The 22,292-nt window shown below is 26.9% G+C and overlaps 1 protein-coding gene across 1 annotated transcript; it reads right to left on the bottom strand.

The window, feature by feature from the left end:
• Window positions 1–2,469: 2,469 nt before the first annotated feature.
• On the bottom strand, window positions 2,470–4,087 carry LOC108467901 (1-aminocyclopropane-1-carboxylate oxidase 3-like). The gene is made up of 4 exons (XM_017768717.2): window positions 3,746–4,087; window positions 3,425–3,651; window positions 3,013–3,346; window positions 2,470–2,933 (listed from the first exon to the last, which is right to left on the bottom strand). The coding sequence occupies exons 1-4, from the start codon at window positions 3,848–3,850 to the stop codon at window positions 2,646–2,648; spliced, it is 954 nt and encodes a 317-aa protein (XP_017624206.1). The 5' UTR covers window positions 3,851–4,087; the 3' UTR covers window positions 2,470–2,645.
• Window positions 4,088–22,292: the final 18,205 nt, after the last annotated feature.

The raw sequence follows: 22,292 nt of genomic DNA, 5'->3' as shown, positions 1-22,292 counted from the left end.
TATATACTACTCCATTTGCAACAAACAAATAAATAAAAAGGGTGATTGAGAGAAGCTTTTTTTTCCGATCCACAAAAACAAGTGCTTTGATACTTTTGTTTGTGTATGGATCTCAATTGTCATTACAATTCCCACCCATTGTTTTGATTTATATAAAAAAAACTATGTTTGATTAATTTTTTTGTTTATTCTTATTTTACATCTTCTTATATTTCTAACTGCTCCACTTTGATTAATTTAGGGTGGGTTTGGATGGATGGTGTGGTGCAGTACGGTACGTTTAGCTTACTTTTTGTCTCACACTACATTATCTAATCTCAGCACCATCACTTTTTTATACTAACCGCAAGTAAACGCACCGCCCATTCAAATCCACCTTTAGTTGAATATGATGTGTGGATAAGTAAACCCAACATAACATGTAGTGGGATCATTTGAGATTAAAGTAAGTGAATTTAATTTTAAAATTTTAATCATTATTTAGTTTACTAAAAGAAAATTCATATTTAATTATACATTATCATTACATCAAATTTTAATATCTTATTTGTGGGGAATGAAAAGTTTACATTATTTATAAATAAAACATTTATATTATTATTTAAACATTTGATTGAGTTGGTGTCACAAATTAATCGAGCATCAAATCATTAGGAAAATTACGATAATGTTCTTTTGTATTTTAAAAAAATCATATTATTCGAGGGTACTTTTATTATTTTTAATTTTTAAACCGACCAATAAAAATTTACATATGATAAGATTTAAACCATGCCATTTGCATCAATAAAATATTAAATATACCAATAAACAAAAGCTTTATTTTAATTTTGCTATGCATATTTTATGACCTCTCGATAATGTTATTGATTGAATTGGTATCGTAAATTAATTTGACACCAACTCAAGATTGATAATGATATACAATTGTAGTGCATTTACTATTTTTAATTTGATGCATATACGTGTTTAAATTCCATTTTACTCACAATTTAATATTGTACATATTTTATGTGTTATTATTAATTAGTTTCAAACAATACATTTTATTATTTGTTTTATATTTTTTTAAACACACCTCTATGATCTAAATACGTAGTTTTTATACGCATAGGCTTGTGATACAACTTTTATTGAATTTTTAAATATATAATATGGTATTTTTTATTATTATATATTTTGTAATTATTAATATAGTTGTAACTTATAGTATCCTAATAAAAAACATCCATATGTAGCAGACAAATAGGAGATATTGGCCATCTCATTATTGCATTTGATGGTCACTTAGCCACCAAAAACTAAAGCAATCATTCTTTAAATAGTATTGGAGGTTTGCATGTGCTTCTTCATGTGGATTCTCTTTTGATTCTTTCCAAATATATGTAAATAATTGAAGAAATTTTGATTTGTTTTAGTGGGGAAGATGGTTTAACAATCCAAATATGTCTGGGTTAGTTGTCCTACCATCAAATTATTTGATGATAATAATAATAATAATAATGTGTATGATATTTTATTCTATTCCATTAGATGGAAACTGTCATCATTAGATTAGTATATGTTTCTACATAAATATAGTAGTCACGAATATTAAATATTAGACAAAAAAAGAACATGAAAAATACTAAAAGGAAAGGAGTTTGAAGTATTATTGTCTACGAGGGTTTTATGCCTAAAGGATAAGGACAGTTCCACTTTCATAGCCAGTATTTACATGTCCACTGTTATACCCAATTGTTAAGTATATCTATATAGTGCCAACTCATTAGCAAGCTGTTGATGGCTAGACCTTGGCGTAATTTTTAAATCTAAATCTCCATTTAATGATCATGAAATACTTTTATGACTGTATTTTGATTGTGACGGTTGATGTTGTTACATACTTACCAAGCCACCTTACGTTGGTACTATACTTGTGGAGGTTGATGTTGCTACATACTTGTGTCCTGCCAGATTTTGGACTCTTATGTTTTAGCTATTTTTGTAACCCAAGTGCCAAATGAATATTGATTCATGTTTCCAAAAATGTATATGGGACCAAAATGCACTTCGTGCTATACTAAAGGACTTGTACAATACTTTTCCCAAAAGCTTAAACTATAGGAAAGTTCTTATTATTCTATTTAAGTTTCAACCTTCTTCCATCGTGCAAACCAAATAAAGTATTAATGAATTCAAAAGTGGATCTAAATGTAAAAATTGAAGAAAATAAAATCTAAATATTATTAGGTAAAGAAATATAAAGGTGGAAACAATTGTCATACTAAATTAAATAATCAATTATTGTAAAAATAAATAAATTTAAATTTTGATCATATCATTTTTTACACAATACTTAGAACTACTTTAATTACATTTTTTCAAACTCATATTCTCTAACATTGATAACCATGTTTATACCGATGGAGCTAAGACTAATTCTTTTTACTTGTTTTGATGAATAAAAATAACAAAATAAAAGAAACATTGAGACAAAAATCCTTTTCTTTTATTATATAATAGAATTGTCGTCTACAATAATAAATTCAACAGTGCAAACAACACACATCTATAATATAGGATGAACACTGGAACACCTTTTTTTTCCTTTTTTTTTTTTTTCCTTTCCACAAAGTCAAAAGCTAAGTTATAATATTTTTATTTTAAGCTGTTGCAATGGGAGCAGTAGCTTCCATCGCTTTCATGGCTTCAAACCTTGGTTCCTTGGCCTGGAATTTCAGTCCTGCATACAGTTTCATGTAGTCTTCAAACACAAATTTGGGGTAAACCTGTTTGTTCTTTTCCTCAGCTTCTTTCTCCACCAACGCCGGCGCCGGATAGATGACAGCGTCGCTGCCGGGGTTGTAGAATGAAGCTAAAGACATCCGAGTTCCATCGGTTTGGGCTATGACTCGGTGCTCCACACTCTTGTACTTGCCATTGGTGATCACCTGCATAGTTTAACAATTCAGGGTTTTAAGTACTTTGTTTAGATTTGGTGATATTGAGTCCATTGATAATGATATGTACCTCGAGCTGATCACCGAGGTTGATGACGATGGAGTGGCGGAGCGGTGGAACATCGACCCACTCGCCGTCTTTAAGAAGCTGAAGGCCGCCGACGACGGGGTCTTGGAACAGCAAGATGATGCCACCTGCATCAGTATGGGCTCTGAGCCCCTTGATTTTGTCTGGGGTCGGACATGGTGGATAGTTGCTAACTTTGGTGCCAAAGGTTGGACCTTTTGCCCCATAAAACGCCTTTTTCAAATACCCCTTCTCTAATCCAATATTCTCACAAAACAAATCCAACAACTCCTCTGCTAGTTTCTCCAATTTCACTGCAAATTCCTTCATCACTTTCCTGCATTATCATATCCATTGGTAAGTTTGAAAATTTTCAATTTGGTCCCTGATCTATTATATAAATTATAAACAATACCTATATTCATCACTGAGATCTGGGATTTCAGCCATGTTTGATTCAGGGAGATGGCGCAAGTAAAATGTACTTTCCCAATCCATATCCGTAACTTCAGCCTCAAGTCCTTCAAGAGCCTTGCTTGCTACCAGTTCTTTAAACCTTTGTTCCATACATTTCTTGTAATGTTCTTTTGTTAACCTCTCAACAGTGTCCATAAAATCATGTGGAATCCCATGGTTCATCACCTAAGCACACACACACATCAGTACAATATTTACAAGAAAAATGCAGAGTAAACTAAAAACAGAGTATGAAGTTCTTTTCTTTTTCTTTTGGTACCTCAAAAAAGCCCCAGTTTTCACAAGCATCCTTGATTTGCTCCATGATTCTTGATCTCTCATCACCATTAAGCTTCTCTAAGTTGATAACTGGGAAAGTAGCCATTTCTCTTACAAACCCTTTTTTGGGGGGACCTAAAAGATATCTCAAAGTCTCCACTCGTTTTACTTTGGGTGTTTATGGAAAAAAGAAAGCTTGGACTTGTTGAATGAGATGTGGAAGAATGGTTGTGGGGTGTTATTTATAGAAGTCTCTAGCTAAGGTTGTGAAAAAATAATAGTAAACTGGACCCCTTTACGTTAGGCTTCATCTATTGCTAAAGTCGCTTTGCCTTGTTCAACTAGCTCACCTCCTATTCAATATGATTATATGATATAAATACGATTAAAATTATCCTCAATAATATAATTGTAAAGTAATAAAAAATAAAAATAAAAATATATCGATTTTATGTAGAAATCATTTCGGGAAAAAAAATATTAATATTAAAAAATAAATGATACAAATAGAGTTTTAACTATATCTATTTAAAGATTAAAAAACTTTCGTTTCAATCAAAGTTAAATAGTAGAAGTATAATTTTATACGGCCTCCGGCCTTTCATCCCACAAATCTCCTTATTTTGTCATTGTATTTATTTTTTCAACAAGCGACAGGCTTCACGTCACACAAACTCTAACAAATAAGATACAAAAAAAATAATATAAATATAATTTGTGTTTATATATGGAAAATTTTTCATTACTTTTAAGTAAACAAGTAATACAAATATGTTAAATTTGTGTATAAGGGTGTAGTCTTTTTTAGTGGGATTGAACCCAATTTTAGATGACTCATTTGAAATGTCCTTTTTTGTTAATGATAATTTTGACCAAAGACCAACACCCATTTCGATAGTACCTAAAGGAAGTTGCTAAGCTCTTTCACGCCATTCCGATTTGGGACCATAGGGCCCCTCAAATAAACACGAACCTTGGAGGTCCCTCCAATTTGGTAAAAGAAAAATAAAACTCATGTTTAATTCTTGTTTATTTATGACATAGTTAGTAAATAAATAAAAAACTCATGTTTAATTCTTCACTTATGACATAATTAATAAATAAATTCCCTAATTACTGTTGGGTTTGTGTTAAAACTTGTTATATGATTATAATAAAAATAACTCGACCCGAAGTTCGACCTGAGGTCTACAGACATTTGAAGAGGGGGATGACTTCTTTTTCTCTATTGTTGGACCAGAATCTCTTCCATCACCAGATCCATTGAACCAATGTATCAACAAAACTTTTGTAGAATTGGTGACATTTAAAAAGTAATTTTCAATTTAAATTATGAAGAAAACGATGAATCATGTTATTGAGGCTTTGATTATGTTAGTAAAAGTTGAGACGTTGAGATTAAGGGCGAAGCTAGAACTTTTATTCAGAAGATCGAGATAAAATTATAAAATTTGGAGTGCAAATGTTTAAAAAAAAATCTTTGGTTAAAGTATGAACTTTTCATAAGGGCCAAAAATGTAATTATTCCATTTAATGAAAGGCTAAAAAGACTTAAAATTTAATATTCTAATTTATGATCTAGCCTAAAAGGCAAGTCTCCCATTCAACCAAGGGGCTAAGGGCTTGCTTGTCACCCTGCCTACTCTCCTAATTGAGATCTTACATTCCTAGATTTAAGTTATACTTGTAAAAATTATGTATGAACTGATCATATATGATTTTTTTAAGATTATATCTAAAACTACTCATAGATCTTTTTTAACTGATAAAAGAGAGGATAATGTGTTTTAACGCACTCAAACCCTAATATAAGAATGTCTATATCAATGGAATTAAGATTCAATTCATAATTTTATTGATAAAGTGGAAGTAGTACAATTGATAACTTAGCCCCAATTTTAGAATAATAACAGAAGTATTTGACTCATTATTGAGACTAATTATTTTATTTTAATTAAGATATAAGCACATGAAAGATATTATTTAGTGAAATAAATCATATTAGCATAGTTTTGCCGCCGCGTTATTGAAAAATAACTAACTTTTAATAATAATAAAATAAAGTTGAAAATTTGTTAAATCAAAATTATTTTATTCCTTATTTATATTAATTTTAAGAATGAATTAAATTCCAAAATGTTGGATCATTTATAGGAAAAATTAGACATGTTTTACACGTGGTGCAAAATTAACCACTAAATTTGGAAATTTTCAAATAAATACCCATGTGTTTTCCATTGTACCAAATCAGTAAGCAAAACACTTGCAGATTGTATGCCAAATTCATTGAAAGGCTTTCTATATTCTGGCATATGAAGTCAGTGCATCATGTGATCTTCCAAGAAACATTTTCATTTAAAAACTCAATAAATTTTACCAGTGTTATTTAATTATACTGATTTTTAAAGTAAATAAATAAATTTCATAATTAGACAAAAAATTAAATGAAAATTTCAATTATTTTACCTAATTTTGATCTCTATTTTGTCCTCTAATAATAACTGGTTTACTTTTCTTATGAAATAAAAAAATTATATACATTTAAGAAAAACGATTTAATTTTAACTTTTGACGTGGGAAAAGGAGAACTCATGGTACTATCATCAAACCGCGTGAGGATCTGATTGTCGCCTGCAAGAGCTGAATGATAGGGACTTTGATGTGAGTTAATTTAACATGTTTGTCGGAATCAAATCCAACTAGTTAATTAAATGAAAATTTAATTAGTTTACTGGTATAATGTTTGTTATAACCACAGTTAGAAATAAAAAATAAGTTTAGACACAACTGTTTTATGTTTGAGGAGCTTTGTTCAAGAAATTATTTTATTTAACAATTATTTAGATCACTTAGTGGTTTAAAGCTCAATCTATCATTACATAAAGAAGTAATTATGACTCCAATATTGATCACAATTGTCACAAATTACTCACCCAAATACTTCATAAAAAATACATAAAAGAACATCACAAAATAACCACTCAAAAAAAAAAACACGACAAAATTGTGGACAAAGATACTCCGAAACTACTCTTTCATGTGCCGCACAAAATAACCTATTTATAGGCCTTCATAAATTAGGAGTCTTTAAACTCTTATTTAAAAAACTGAAATTATTCTATTAATTATCCCGAGTATTTATCAAATAGAGGCCTTCATAAATCAATCTTCTAATTTCTCCAAAATTCTCTTAAATAAATTTGATATTTATCTCTAAAAAATAATATTTTAATAATAAAAACTTTTATACTTATCCAATCACCTCAAGCAATTTGGCTGGGAGTCTTTGCACCCTAGTTGACCATACTTCTAGTTTTGTCAAATATGTCACATTCAAGTGGACCGAATTCACTACAAACGAAATATATTCAAGGCCTAAATAGAAAAAAAATTATAATAAAACATGAAATGAGTGACAGCAACTTTTCTGACAATAATGAATAAGAATCAATTATCCCAATAAAAACTAATTAAATTAATTAAAAATCATTTCAGTTCAGATCGAAACTAATTTGAATATTTAATTTTCTTGTGTATTTTATGAAAGAATGCTAATATTTGTATTATTTACTTATGTATTTTTTTCTAATTTGTTATGAACTTTCTACAGAAATTTTTTATTTTATCACTATTAAATGATCTAACTTATAATAAATTTTAAATTAAAATTGAGCTAAATTAAATTAAGTATATTTTATTATTATCTAAACCAAAGTTCAGTTTGATGAAATTTTATTTTTAATTTTAAGTTTTCACTACTTAGTAAATATAATACAAATACATATCGAGCAACTAAAATGTAAAATCAAATCAATACAAAGGATAACAGAATGCATATAACGAGACTAGAGACTCGCACATTACAATTTTACATAATGAAACTCAAACATAGGTGATTAGAAATTTAAAGCCTTAAGGCAATAAATGTTTAATTAAATGTTACCATTTGGATCAATTTTATTTTTATTTTTTAAATGATAAAGATTAAAATATACATGAATTTTGATCCAATGTAATATTATATATGAAGTTTGATTTTATGTATTTTTGCACATGAAATTGATTTGATCCATTTTCACAGATCGCTAATAAAATTATCAAATTAGCGTCATTTTACGTTGATATTTTGTATACTGAAATAATTTTATTAATCCAATATGAAAATAAATATATATTATCATTTCTTTAAATGTATACAGTTGAATCAAAATTAAATTTTCATGTATACATATAAATCACAATTCAAGTTTCATATGTATAATTACATCAAATCAAAATTTGTATATTAAATCAAAATTAAATTAAAATTCATATATAAATTTGATAATTATTTTTAATTGGATATGTAATTATAGTAAAAGAGTAATATTCTTATTGAGTTGTAAATTAAGGAATTTGCCTTAGCCAGAAATTATTTAGGTTGTTTTGGTTTTAGAATTTTTATATATTTTTGAAAAATTAAACAACACATTTGGAAATTTTATTTTCAAATGATTTGGTTATACTGAGAAATAAAATAAAAATGGAATCAATAATAGGTTTGACGTTAACTACTGAATATAAAAATAATATTTTTATGTTTCTATAAATTTGAATAAGAGTCAATCCATTTAAAGTGAAAAACGAGAATATTGAAAATCAGGCTCCGTTTGGTTTTAGGAAATAAGGTCATTTCCTTTTCAATTTCTTGGAAAACAGGAAACATTCCAAAATATGTTTAGTTGAAAATTTTGAAAATGATTTTGAAAAATGAAAATAATGAAATATTAAAAATATTTTTTTCCTCATTTTGTAAAACTGAATTGGTTCAAACTCATATAAATACATAAATATTTTTTCAAACAATTTTTAAATATTAAATTTGATATCCTAGTTTGAATTCATATAAATGTAATTTTTTATTTCATTTCTCAAGTTTTTATTATAGAAAATAAGTACCAAATATGTTTTCATATTCTCATTATTGAAATGAAACGTGTTTTTTCAATTTTAAAAATAAAAATAAAATTATTTTCTTAAAATGAAAATAGAAAATATTTTCAAAAATCAAACCTACCTAAATTTTTATTATTTTATAATGATTTACATTATAAACTTAGATACGTATCTTAAGGTTATTAACATAAAAGTCTAATTTGATTTTCTTGACAGTGATGGTAATACTACAAGATGGGATAAACAATCAATTACCTTGAGCCTCCACGTGGTTTTCATATAATCTTAGCAAAGACATCCCTTTCCAAGGTTCACCAAGTTGAGGTTTGCAATCTAACCCCCAACCCGCAATAGCATTGTTTCCATTGAGAGACATTTGTCTAATTCTTTATGTATACATTACGAGATTCGCAAAGTATATATACATTATGAGGTTTGATACGTGGGATTTTAATCTTAAATATGTGTGTATATTATAATTGTTCAAACTTATTTTTATAATTGTATTGTATTTATGTTTATAAGTATTTGTAATAATCTTTAAAATTATAAAACTTACTTTTTCATTGATGAATCCGTTTTAACTCGATTCAAAATTTTAAAGGATTTATAGAAACTTAAGTAAGATCATAAAATTTTAAGATAAAATTCAAATTATGTAGAATGTAATATATAAAATTTGATTTGATACAATTATACGTATGAAATTTAAATTTTGATTTAATTATACACATTTTAAAAAGTAAATACATTAATTATTTATGTTAATAAATATAATTATTTGAATATATAATATATAAATGAAAAATACTGCTATATAAATAATTATATAACTTTAATTTTTATATTAAAATAATATAACAATTCATGTCCTTCTTTTTTTATTAGGGCTAAGTAAAGAAATCGAGAAAATCAAAAAATCGATTCGAACCAATGTATACAGTTTTGTTCAATAGAACCCGTTTTTATCCAAATAAAACTGGATGAAAAAAATATATGTTTAAAGGAATAGTCTCAATAAAATAACAATTTATTAAACATTATAATATTTTATATATAAAAAATAACTTTTCACCTTCTAAATATATAAATGAATCCATAGTATTATGATTGTTGTGAAAAAAATCAAGAACTACAATATTAAAATTTTACCCTAAAACAAAGTGAAATTTTTTTACAAAACCAAATTAAGTGAAAACCGTCGAACAACTATCGTTTTCAGATATTTCAATATTTACTTTATATAATTTTAATTTCAATTTTTTAAAAAATAAAAACCGAATTAAACAATTCAATTCAATTTTTGTCCTAAATCTAAATTGAATACACTCGTACCTTTATTTCTATGTTTGATAGGGGTTTGGTTTATATATTAAAGATTTCAAAGCTGTCACACTCAAATTCGGTGCATAAATGTTAATGTAATATATTAACTTTTTATAATAATAAATATGTTAAATATAAGAGGATTTTCGAATTATAATAAATTAAATTTTTATAAAGAGATAATATTTTGAATATAAATCTAAAAGCAAGAATACATTTACAAATAATTTTCTTAATTCTCAACATAAATTTACAAATAGTAAAATATAAATATGTGACCGGTTGAATCTTAGTTTGATTGGTATGAATATTATTGTCAATGTAGGATGGCGTAAGTTCGAGTCTTATTGAAATACATTATCCTTCTGTGTATGAGTTAAGGAGAGATCATAGATAATTTTAAATGTTATATAAAAAAAGAACAGATAAAATCAGAACCTATAATGAAACTGTTAAAATTATTATTTTACTCTTATAAAATATCGTATATTCATTTATATATTTTAATAAAATAAGGGGTTGATTTTGATGGTATAAAGTTTTGGAGACAAATTAAGGATCAAAGTAGGGGACCGGAACTTACTTTGAAAAATAGAAAATAAAATGGTATTAATTGTTTGGTGGAAGCTATGCTGCCACCTGTTTCTCTAATATCTTATTTCATTTATTTCTTTTTTACTCTTTTCATCCTCCAAATTATCACATCTTTAATTATCTACTAAACCTAACTTAATTAGTTCATATTTGTTCGTGGATCAACTGGTTCAACCTCTTTCTTCATATTAGTGTATCAATTAATCAATCCTCTTCACTTTTAATAACCTTAGAGCACATATCATATATTCATCCTAAAAAATTAGTTAAAAAAACTATTCGAACAAAAAAAAATTAAGAGTAAAACAGTGACATAAGCTCTAATTTTTTTTTTCAAATCGATATTTTATTTGAATTCGGAGTTCCGCAAAATTAAGTATTTTATTTTAATGAGATTGAATAAATGATAAATTTATAGTTTAAAAACATTCATTCTGATCCAATAGTCATTAATTTGAAGTAAAATATATTAAAATGTATAAATAATAAAGGGTGCAGCCAAAAATTTTATATTAGAAAGTCAAGAAGTGACTTGTAAATTTTTGGGGGCCAAACAAATTCTATCAATTTATTAGTTATAATTTTAAAATTTTTAATGGCCTAAAACTTAATTTTACCAAATCAAACCCTCGGTGTCCCCAATGTAGTTTTAATGTCATTTATTTGAATAATGGTACAAAAGTAATGAATAATACAGTTGAAAAGTTAAGGAGCGTATTCAGGGGCTGGCAGTGTCATCGTACTTAAAATGGAAAAATTTTTATTTATATCTTTTAAAATTTTAAATTAATAAAAATAAATTATATTTTGACCTTACTTAAAAAATTTTTGGCTTTGCCCCTGACATTTACTTTGAGATAAAATCATCTTCCATTTTTCATTAGTTATTATTTATTTATTATTTTTATGCATTATTTTTATTTACAAAATCATATATTAATCATATATTATTTTAAATTTAATCATATATTAATTTAGAAATAAATTAATATTATTTAAAAATAAATAGACAGAATTATATGTTTATTAATACTACTTTGCTAATAATAAATATATTTTGAAAATGTTAATATTAATAAAACTTATATTTTATTTGATCGGGTTAATTTCAAAAATTATCGTTACATTTTTAATATAGCGTTCAATGAAACAAACATATTAATATATTTTTTCATATGTTTCAAACTTGTAATATTACATTCTTAACAATTATACCCCTAAAATCACGTTGTATTACCGAGGCCACCTATATTTCTTAAAATGAACATTTTTTATTATTAAAATATTTAATTAATCTCTAAAGTGGAAGACAAGATAAATTTGAGTAAATTCAAACTCACGTCTTTTGAGTTATTACAATATCAATCAAATTCAATCGATTAAAATTAATTAATAATTTATTTATAATAAGTTAATAACACATTTATATTAAATTAATAGCTTATTGCTTTGGAGTAAAAATATTAATTTGTACCTAAAAACCTCCTCCTTTTTTGCACTCGTTAATAAGATTTATAAAATAAAATTTCTTCATCAAATTTAGCCAAATATAATACTTTTTTTTTTAAATAATCTCATTATAGGTTCTGATAATATCTGTTTTTTTTATACAATGTTTAAAACTACCCATAACTCTTCCCCAACCCCAACTTAAAAATAGGAGGATAATGCGCTTCAGCGCACTCGAACCCCAATCGAGCTATAATAGAGTGAATGTGATGAACTATTTAATTGATATAAGTCTAAATATATTATAGATATCATGTGAAACAACATTATTTTTTTGGGTAACATGTGAAAATACATTAGGGCGTAAAGGATGGACCATTTTCGTTTGTTCATATATAGTTGTCCTAATTATTTTTCTCCCCAACAAAATGTGTGTATATAGTTAGGAAGAAGAAATTAAGTTTTAGAGTATAGACTTTTTGACAATAGAACATGCTCCCTCGTGCGCTTTAAAAGCTAAACCCACTACTTGTTTTCCCCTCATTTGATCACCATTTTTTAGGACCATTTTATAAACTACTTATCATTTTACTTTATTTGGATTTACATGAGGGTGTTGTGAATATATATTTTTTACAAATATTTTAAAAAAAATTATTTAAATAACATAGTTATTTCAATTATTTTTGGGGATGATCAAGTTTGGAGATAGATTCGAATATTTTTTGAGTCCCTACGAGATAAAAGTAAGTTAAGGGGTGTTCGAGTTTGTGCTTAGGAATGCTTTTTTGATACTTAAAGTAGTTTAATGTCTTAGTAATGGAGAAAGTGACAAATATGAGATTGAAAATAACGAAGATGCGAGGATAGATACGAGAGACCCCATTTGGAAAGATAATGCTTGGTCACCAAGGCTACTCCATAAGTATATTTGTCAGTGGTTTGACAATTGTAGTATATTGATCGGTGCAATTAATGTTTTTTAAAAGTTTATTTAACGGTTTAGTTTGTAAAATATACATGTTTTGTCACTTTGATACTTAATATTTTTTATCTATTTTGATGCCCAAAGTATCTTTTTGTTATGATTCTCAGTAAAAAAAAATTAACTAAGATTAAAAAAAATCACCTAATTGAAGAATGCAAAATAGTGGCTTTTATATTTTCATAAAATTTATTTCTTAAATCCTTTTTACTTAAAACATATATTTATTAAAATTTAATTTAATTAATAAAATATATTTTTAATCCATTAGTTCCTCATGGTCTCTCTTCCTCTCTATCCTCTTTCATCTTCGTATATGCTCCATCTTTCTTCCCAATACAAATAATCATGGCTAAAGTCTTCCTCTTCATTACCACATATATATATTCATATCATAATTATCATTTGTTTGATCTAAACGGCCAAATCAAGTGGTTTTGAGAACTTTGGCGTTTGAAGTTTGAATTTTATCATGCTTAAATATTATGTGCGTGTTATATTTCATATTTATTTTAAATTTAAATCTCATCATGCGTAGACTCTATCTATATTTATTTTAATCTAGATCTAGACATATTTCAATTTTTAGCTTGATTATGCTTTGTACCGACTTGATTTTGATTATAGTTATATTATTTGGAATATTATTTATTAACCCTTAAAAGATAGGTTTCATGAGTATGAAAAATAATTAACAAACACAATTAACCAACAGCCATGGGCCATTATATTTACTTTTAGTGAAGAAGAAAATGACATGTTGAAGGCATGTTGGGCCAATTTGGATAAATTTAAGCCTACTCCTAACATGGCACCTTACTACCATACTAGTGAGATGGGAACAAATCAATCTCAATAATTTTTCTATTCCTACATAATGTTACCATTTAGTTTTCAAAACATTTATTCATTCTTTGTATACATTCAATTATTTTTTATGTTATATTAATGTCATGTTGTCAATTTTGCTTGAGATGGTCCCTATTATTGGCCTATTCATTAAGATACCTCCATCTTGGCTTGGTCAGCTCAACTTCTTTCTTATCTCTTTCTTCTTTTCCTTTATGTCTTCCCATTAATTTGCTGCACAAGAAATTGATACATATCCATTACATTTATTCCATTTTCATAAAAAGAATCTAAATCTTAGTGTTTGCTATATAATATTTTTAGGTCACGAAATTCAGATATTTGTTCTTCTAGATCTTGATCATATCTGTGTTATTTTTTATGCAATTGCTTAGAACTATCCATAATCCCTCCCCAATCCATAAATAAAAGGATACTACGCTTCAACACACTCAAACCCATGTCCTCCTGTATTAGTAACAATATCCATGTCAATTGAGCTAAAACTCAATTAGAATAGAGTATATTTTTTTAATACTCAAGTAATTTTTTAATAGAAACAAAATTGTGTATAAATGTACAAAATTGGGTTTCCATTTTTAAATAAAAAAAAAAGTGCTTGTGTAGTTGAATTGCCAGTAGTGTAAGCTAATACTAACTAAAGCCCATTGTGTTGGTAGTGCTAAGCCTAGACTTAAAGCCTTTACTACCTTCCATTAGTCATGCAACGCTTCAGGGCCCTTAAACAAAACAATCTAAAATTCCAACATTTTTCAAATGAATTTCTTTTAGAGGTCTCTGTAACCTTATGGAATTTAAATTTTAGTGTTTATTTGAAATTTTTAATTATTTCATCCAATTTTTAATTATAAAAGGTAGAATAATTTTTTTAACTCTAAATAGTTGCAATTTTTATCAATTCAATCCTTACTCCTCAAAACTACATAATATCATAAAAAAAGTTCAAATTTTTCTATGTTTTCAATAAAATCCTAAAAATAATTTTTTATAAATATTATCTAAAGAGTAAGTATAAAATTAAAAAAATTGTAGATATTGAGAGATAAAAAGTTATTATATTTTCTTTATAAATGCAAAATTAAACAAAATATCAAATTTTTAAATTAAAATACGGGACTCAATGTCTCAACATTAATGTACAATGATTAAATTTTAAATTTCAAAAGAGTACATGAACTTTTGAAATATTCAAACCTTTTCTTTTTTCATAAAAATATTTTTAAAATTTTAAAAAGATAATGGCAAGAATGACCCATGTACTTTATCAAATATTCTAATTTGATACATCTACTTTCAGAATGTCTACTTTGGTACCTAAACTTAAATTCTATCCATCAATGTGGTATCTCGCATTAACAATGCTAAAATTTGAAATATCTAAATACGTGGACCAATAATAGGATGCCATGAGGCATAATTTGTCAAAAAATATTATTCTACTCAATTTAAGGGGCCAAAATATAATTATACTAAATGTATTTTTAATTATAATGCCATGTTCAATTTTTAATATGAATTAGAATTTGGTATATTGACAGTGTACTTTTTTTTTATTCCACAAGCAGTTTTAAAAAATTATCACGTATCTTCTTTTTTTAAAATATTTTACTATACGCCTATAGAACACTTGTCAACCCCTGACCCTATTTGCTATAATTCATTTAACATTAAAATTAAAAAATAACTCACCATTAAAATAAATTCTTGTAGACAAATTTTGGAAAAAAAAATGAAAGAAGTAACTCGGGTTTAGACAAATAATTTAAAAAATTTGAGCAGTGAAAGGTTGGGATTAATGAGAAATTAATGTTCAATTGGTGTTAGAGGAGAGTATTCGATTTGTCCGATTGATTCGGTTAGTCAGGTTTCTTGATTTTTACCGAAATTTGCTTTCAGCTACTTGGTACCATGTAACAACTGTTACATTTTAATGAAAGAATTTTAACGGTTAATTAAAGGTACATTTTAAAATTTGAAAAGTCCATCGAAGAAGGTATCTTCCTTTGCTCTTCCTTTACCAAACTAAAATAGCCAACCATGGAATCATTCTCTGTTGACAACCCTAAAATAAAACTTTAGGGTTTATTGATTGTTTAGAGAAGACTCCTGTGTAGGTTTTTCCTTGGGGAATCTTGTGTACTTAAAACACTAATGGACACCCAGAGAACATTGGTTAAGGTGATATAGCATCACTGACGTGAAGTGGGGCATACGTCTTCGTATCTTGGATTGGTGGCTAGGGCTAAGGGCTGGTTAATTGATTAGGTTGAACCCTTGTTTCCCATGCATTGCTACAGCTTGTAGCAATATCACTGTCATTTCATAGTAAGATTCGTGTTCATCAGTCTTCCATATTTTTAAACATGGTTACTTCAACAGAGCAACAAAAAATATTCCATTCTGTACTGTACATGGATGTTATCTGAAAAAAAAAAAAAATTAAGTACGTGGTGGTTGTCTAAAAATATACATATCTCTATGGGGGCAATTAAACAGCCATTAAAACCTGGTCTGTGAGACAGCAAGGTATTGAGTGGACTAGCTAAGACTGTCCATCCATATCATTCAATTTATGTCATTTTCAGACTATAACTTCAAAACAAGATGTGGGTCATTTACTCATTTAAGCATGGATTATGATTTTTTTTAGGGGGGGTGCCAGTATTTTTAATAATAAAAAAAGTCAAGGACTGGATTGCAAATCAAAATAGAATTCAGTGCCAAAGATGATGATGGGATGGATGATATAAAAAGCTGCAAACATAATAATAATATTCCCTCATAGTGGCAGTCTCCTAGAAAACTCATTGGGTTCACAAATTTGGTTTCAAACAAATGGACCTTTTCAAACTACAGTCATTGCCAGGTACTGGTTTTTTATAGTAAACCAAACTGCTCCAACCCCTTTCATGGTAAAAGTAAAACTACTTTCATACATATGCATCTCAGCTGATTTACTTCTCTGAAATAATACTAAGTTTAAATTTGTAAAGCCTGGAAATCATAAACATGCAAAGATGTGTTGATTCTAAAAAAAAGAACAACATTCATGTTCACCTGCTATACAATATCCCTAGATGTTCCTGCCTGCACCAGTTATATAATTTTGTGAGGTTTTCACATAAATCATCCAAAAAACTATATATATAATTGGAATAGGAAAAGGAAGAAATTCTTTCATTTTTTTGGGGAGCATCATCGCTTGTTATGTAATGGGTTTGAACCTGTTGGAACTCTACGCTTCTCCTCCAATTGCTTGGCTTGGCCGATCGAAACTTGGTACCGTTGCCTTGGTTGTCTGCCGTCGTTGGTTGACGTGTGGTCCGATGTGGCGGTGGTGGCGTTCCTTTGATTCGCTTCTCGAAGGGTGGGAGTGAAGAGGAGGAGAATGATGAGAAGAAGGGAGAAAAGCTGAAATCGGTTCATATTTTCTTTGATGTTCAGATGGTAATAAAGAGAGATCATGAAGCTAGCTTTTGTTATTACATATATATATGTGTGCATATTTTAAAGTTTAATGTACTGTACTTCACTTGGTGCAAACTAGATAAATGATTGAGTTTGCATATGAATTTAGATTCCGGTCTTTTCCGATGTTTGTTTCCTATCATCAACCTCTCTTATTTATGTAAAATGTCTTATTAAATTTTTTTCGTAATATATTTTTGGGGAAATTAAAAAATATTTTTAGAGAGTCAAAATTAAATTATAATTTTTATGATAGTAAAATTATAATTTTAAATAATTAAATTAAAATTTTATCATTTTTAAAGAGTCAAAGTGTAATTTTATTTTTACTAATTTAATATTTTAAAATTTTAAAGGACTAAAATGGAAAAGTTTCCATTTTTTTGAAGGGCGGGTCCCCTACTAGCCCCACTAGGTTCGCCTCTGACTATAACACCCCCATACGCAACTCGAACATCAAGTCAAAGCACTGGAATGTTACATTCTCTATTACATTCTTCAATTATCAAATATTTTCTTATAAACTTTCATAATTTTTCAATTTAGCCCTTTTTGTTGTAAAAGTTCAATATTCATTAATTAATCACATTAAAGCAATTTTCTTTCTTATTACACTTTAATCACATAATTTATCTCAATATCTTGTTTCACATATCAAATTTCTATGTATTTCACTTCTATTATTTCATCCACATATTTTCTCAAGTTTAACAATTTAGTCCTTGTCATCATAAAAATTCATATTTTTCACAATTTCACTTTACAATACTTTTCATCTCATAACACATTTATTAAACTTTTATCATAATTTTTTATTCACATATTAAATTGTTTCACACTTAAACTTTTGTACATTTTTCAATTTAGTCCCTATTACCATGTAATTTATTTTTCACCATATAAGCACTTTAATCAAATAATTCATTATAATATCTTATTTCACATAACAAATTTTCATGCATATTACTTCTCTTGTTTCAATTATAAATTTCACAAACTTTACAATTTAATCTTTAACATCAAGAAGATTCATTATTTACTATAATTTTATCTTAATATCACTTTGTAATCAATTCACTACTTATCATAAATCTCAAATCTATGTATGTTTCATTGAAAACAAATTTTATGAAATATTTTCAAGGAATCTATCAAAATCATAAAATACTAGCTTTTCCAAGAAAGTAAGTCATTCTCCAAAAACATTTTTCCAAAAACTATTTTTAATGAAACAAACGAAGCCTTTAATGCAAGTTAAAGACAAAATATGGGTTTGGTAGAGTGAGTGATAACAGTTAGTTTTTTTTTTTTTTTAGTAAAACCCATCAAATTACAAGTTTTCATCCCTTGGTGATAATAATAATTATCTAATTTAAGTCTTTTAACTATTTGATTAATGAAAATTTCCTTTTAAGCTTTTTTTTTTAGCAAAAAGAAAGTTAGGATCCTAAAATTTTATAATTTTATTTTAATTTCTTTTAAAAGAATTTGGTTTATCCCTTTAAATTTTGTAAATAAAAAAATATTTAAAAGTTTTTACTTCATTTAAGTCTAATCCAATTTGACTCAGAATTTAATCATACTAGTCAATAAGACAATATATATATATATATATATATATATATATATATATATATATGAAAGTCAAAATTATCGGAAATGTAAAACATTTTAAATTATGTGAAAATGATATAAAGCATCCAAGTTAAGAAAGTATGATATTGAATTAAGGAATGGTAACAAAAGTCAAAATTTATATGCTGATGCACTTGATTAATATATGTATGTATAGAAGGTAGAGCATTAATCGAAACAATATTAACGTAGAAGGTTGTAAGTTTAAGTGTGTTGAAATGTATTAGTTACAAATATTTGATTAATATAAGTATTATTGTTAATGTAGAAAGATATAAATTTGAGTATACTAAAATGTATTACCAAATTAAGAAAGATTATGAATAATTTTAAATATTAAATAAAAAATAAATATAATCGAAATTTATAATAAAATTATTAAGGAAAAAATTAAAATAAATATAGATGAGAAAGGAGGAGGAAATACGGGAAGGTGGGCTTACAAAATTTTTGTCCTTCTCCAATTGGACAACGACACGTGTAACCATTTCTTTTGTACTAATTTCCCACTAACATGCCAAGCCAAACTCAAGCTGAAAAGATGCTCCTAACTCGGTTAGGATTCATCCATTTTTTAGTTTTCAAATTAAAAAATTAATTTATTTGAATTTATTGGGTTAAACATGTTTATTTAGTAAAATAATAATTTCATTTTCATTTTATTTTAAATTTAAGTTGAAATTTTGTGTTTAAATTTGGGTTTGAGTTAATAATAAAACACTTAGATTTAATTTATATGAGACATTCGTATTGAATTTTTATTTGAGGCATACTTAAATAATTTATTCCGTTACAATTTTAAACTTTTTATTATACAAAGTCTATTTGTAGCGATAACTTTTTCTCATCCTTAAAATAAAGGAAAAGATGAATAAAAGTACATTAGGGCCCATGTCCTTGTAGTTATTGTAATAGTAATGAAATCAACTAAATTAAAGTTCAATCGACAATGATTCAAGTGAAAAAAACAACTAATTATACTCACTACAAAAATCATTTTACTAATTTGGGATTCCAAGTCAAAGTTTGGAGTTTTATTTTTTCTTGTTATAAATGATGTAACATTGGATATAAACCTGTTCATGAGTCAAGTTACTCGTTTAGGCCTGAAAGTTCGTCTAAAATTTGGGAAGATTTGGGCAAAAAAATCAGACTTAGTTAAAATATGGATTGGGCTTGATCTTAAACATTTAAAGCTTAAGCCCAGCCCGAGTCGGCCCGTTTTAAGGTTTTAATACTTTATATTAAGTTATTTTTATAAATTATGTAATTTAGAACACATTAAAAATGAACTTAAGTTAAATACAAAATACTACTTTAATGTAAATATTAAAATAATGTTAAGATGACTATATAAAAATTTCAATAAATAAAAACGTATGAAATTATTAAATATTAAAATAATATAACATAAATATTTTTTAAAACTTAAAATAGATTTAGGTTGATCTTTTATAAATATTAGTAGCTTTAAATAAAATTTTAAACTTAAATTTTAAATCAAGCTAAATTTAAACAAACATTAATATATATTAATATTATGACTTGACTCGACTCGACCATGAGTTGAACCCGTTGAATATTGGAAAAAGAAAAAGAGAAAGACAGAAAACTTTTGTGAAACGTGGAGAAAGAAGTAAAAAGAAAAAGGCGTATTGAGTTGGCCCGTTTTAGTGCAGGAGTAGCCAAAAAGTGTCCCAACACTTGTTCAAAAAAATGAATAAAAACCGTATATATTGGGTGAGACTGATGTATTGCTTCCCTATGTAGCCGTAATTCGTTTTTAATAATTTTTAAAATTTTTTTTCTTAATATAATATTTGTTTTTTAACTTAACACAATTTTGGGTTGAGTTGGATCGAGTCTAAGTATGATATTAACATATTTTATATTTGTCTAATCTTTGCCCGATCAGAAACATAAGCTTAAAATTTTGCTCAAATCTACCCATATTTACAAAAGATTAACCTAAACTCATTTTAGACACTCACATATTAATTTTTTTAACTTTTAAAAAATATACTTATATTATATTATTTTAATATTTAATAAATTTATATAATTTTTATTTATTAAAATTTTATATACAGTCATCGTCATCTTAACATTATTTTAATGTTTATAGTAGAATAGTATTATATATTTAGTATAATGTTCTAAACTACGTAATATAAAATATTATAAATTTAAGAACAGGCCGGGCTCGGGCCTTAAATGTTCAAGCCAAAGCCCAAACCATAGTTTAAACAAACCTATTTTTTTAAAAACTATTTTTTGGGTCTAATATTTTAACCTAAACCCTCCCAAATTTTGAACGAACTTTCAATTTTAGAGAAATAACCCGACCCTAAATAGATATAGTTGAATGAAATATCCAAATTTGACAATTACTATATCAGTTACCTTAATAAATTGAGCGTGTTATTATTATTTTTTTGGTCAGAAAAGGAGAGAGTAAGTAGTGTTCATAACTCAACGACGTAGTTTTGTCTTTTCTTATTCAGATTTTTGGATAACTAGAATTGTGTAATTCATATTCGAGTTAAACCGAAAAATTTAAATATTTATTCGAGTTGATCTGAATAACTTGATTAACTCAAATAATTCGAACTGTTTAATTCAAAATTTTAATTTTTTATCGAGTTTGTCGAATCGAATCGGATTTTGCTCACCCCTATTTACAGTAGAATAGTATTATATATTTAGTATAATATTCTAAATTACATAATATAAAATATTATAAATTTTAAAACAGGCCAGACTCGGGCTTTGAATGTTCAAGCCAAAGCCCAACCTATATTTTAAAACAAACCTAATTTTTATTATTTTCGGGCTTAATATTTTTACCTAAACCCTCTCAAATTTCGAACAAGCTTTCAATTCTAGACGAATAACCCAGCCCTGAATAGGTATAGTTGAATGTAATATCCAAATTTGACCATTATTATATCAGTTACCTTAATAAATTAAGCGTGTTAGTTTTTTTTTTTGTCAGAAAAGGAAAGAGTAAGTAGTGTTGATAACTCTTCCAAGAGTATGAGCTAAGAATAAATGAGAAAGGTGAGTAGGTGGCGAAGAAAAAACCATAAAAACATCAGTACTATAAGCACCTATTTGGCTAGCCAGTCATCGACAAAACTTTTCTGTCAAAGCGAGAAACTCCAGCTTTAAATATTGGCATGACCAGTCCAGTAGCCGGATGTTTCTCTCCTACTCGTCGAAGAACAAAGTTGATTGAGCTCGATGAATCTGATTCCACCTCTAAGCTAGTCTTATGCCGTGATAT

The sequence above is a fragment of the Gossypium arboreum genome, chromosome 8, assembly GCF_025698485.1.
Source record: "Gossypium arboreum isolate Shixiya-1 chromosome 8, ASM2569848v2, whole genome shotgun sequence".
Taxonomy (NCBI): Eukaryota; Viridiplantae; Streptophyta; class Magnoliopsida; order Malvales; family Malvaceae; genus Gossypium; species Gossypium arboreum.
Note: the sequence above shows the minus strand (reverse complement) of the source record. Positions and strands in the feature narration are given on the sequence as shown.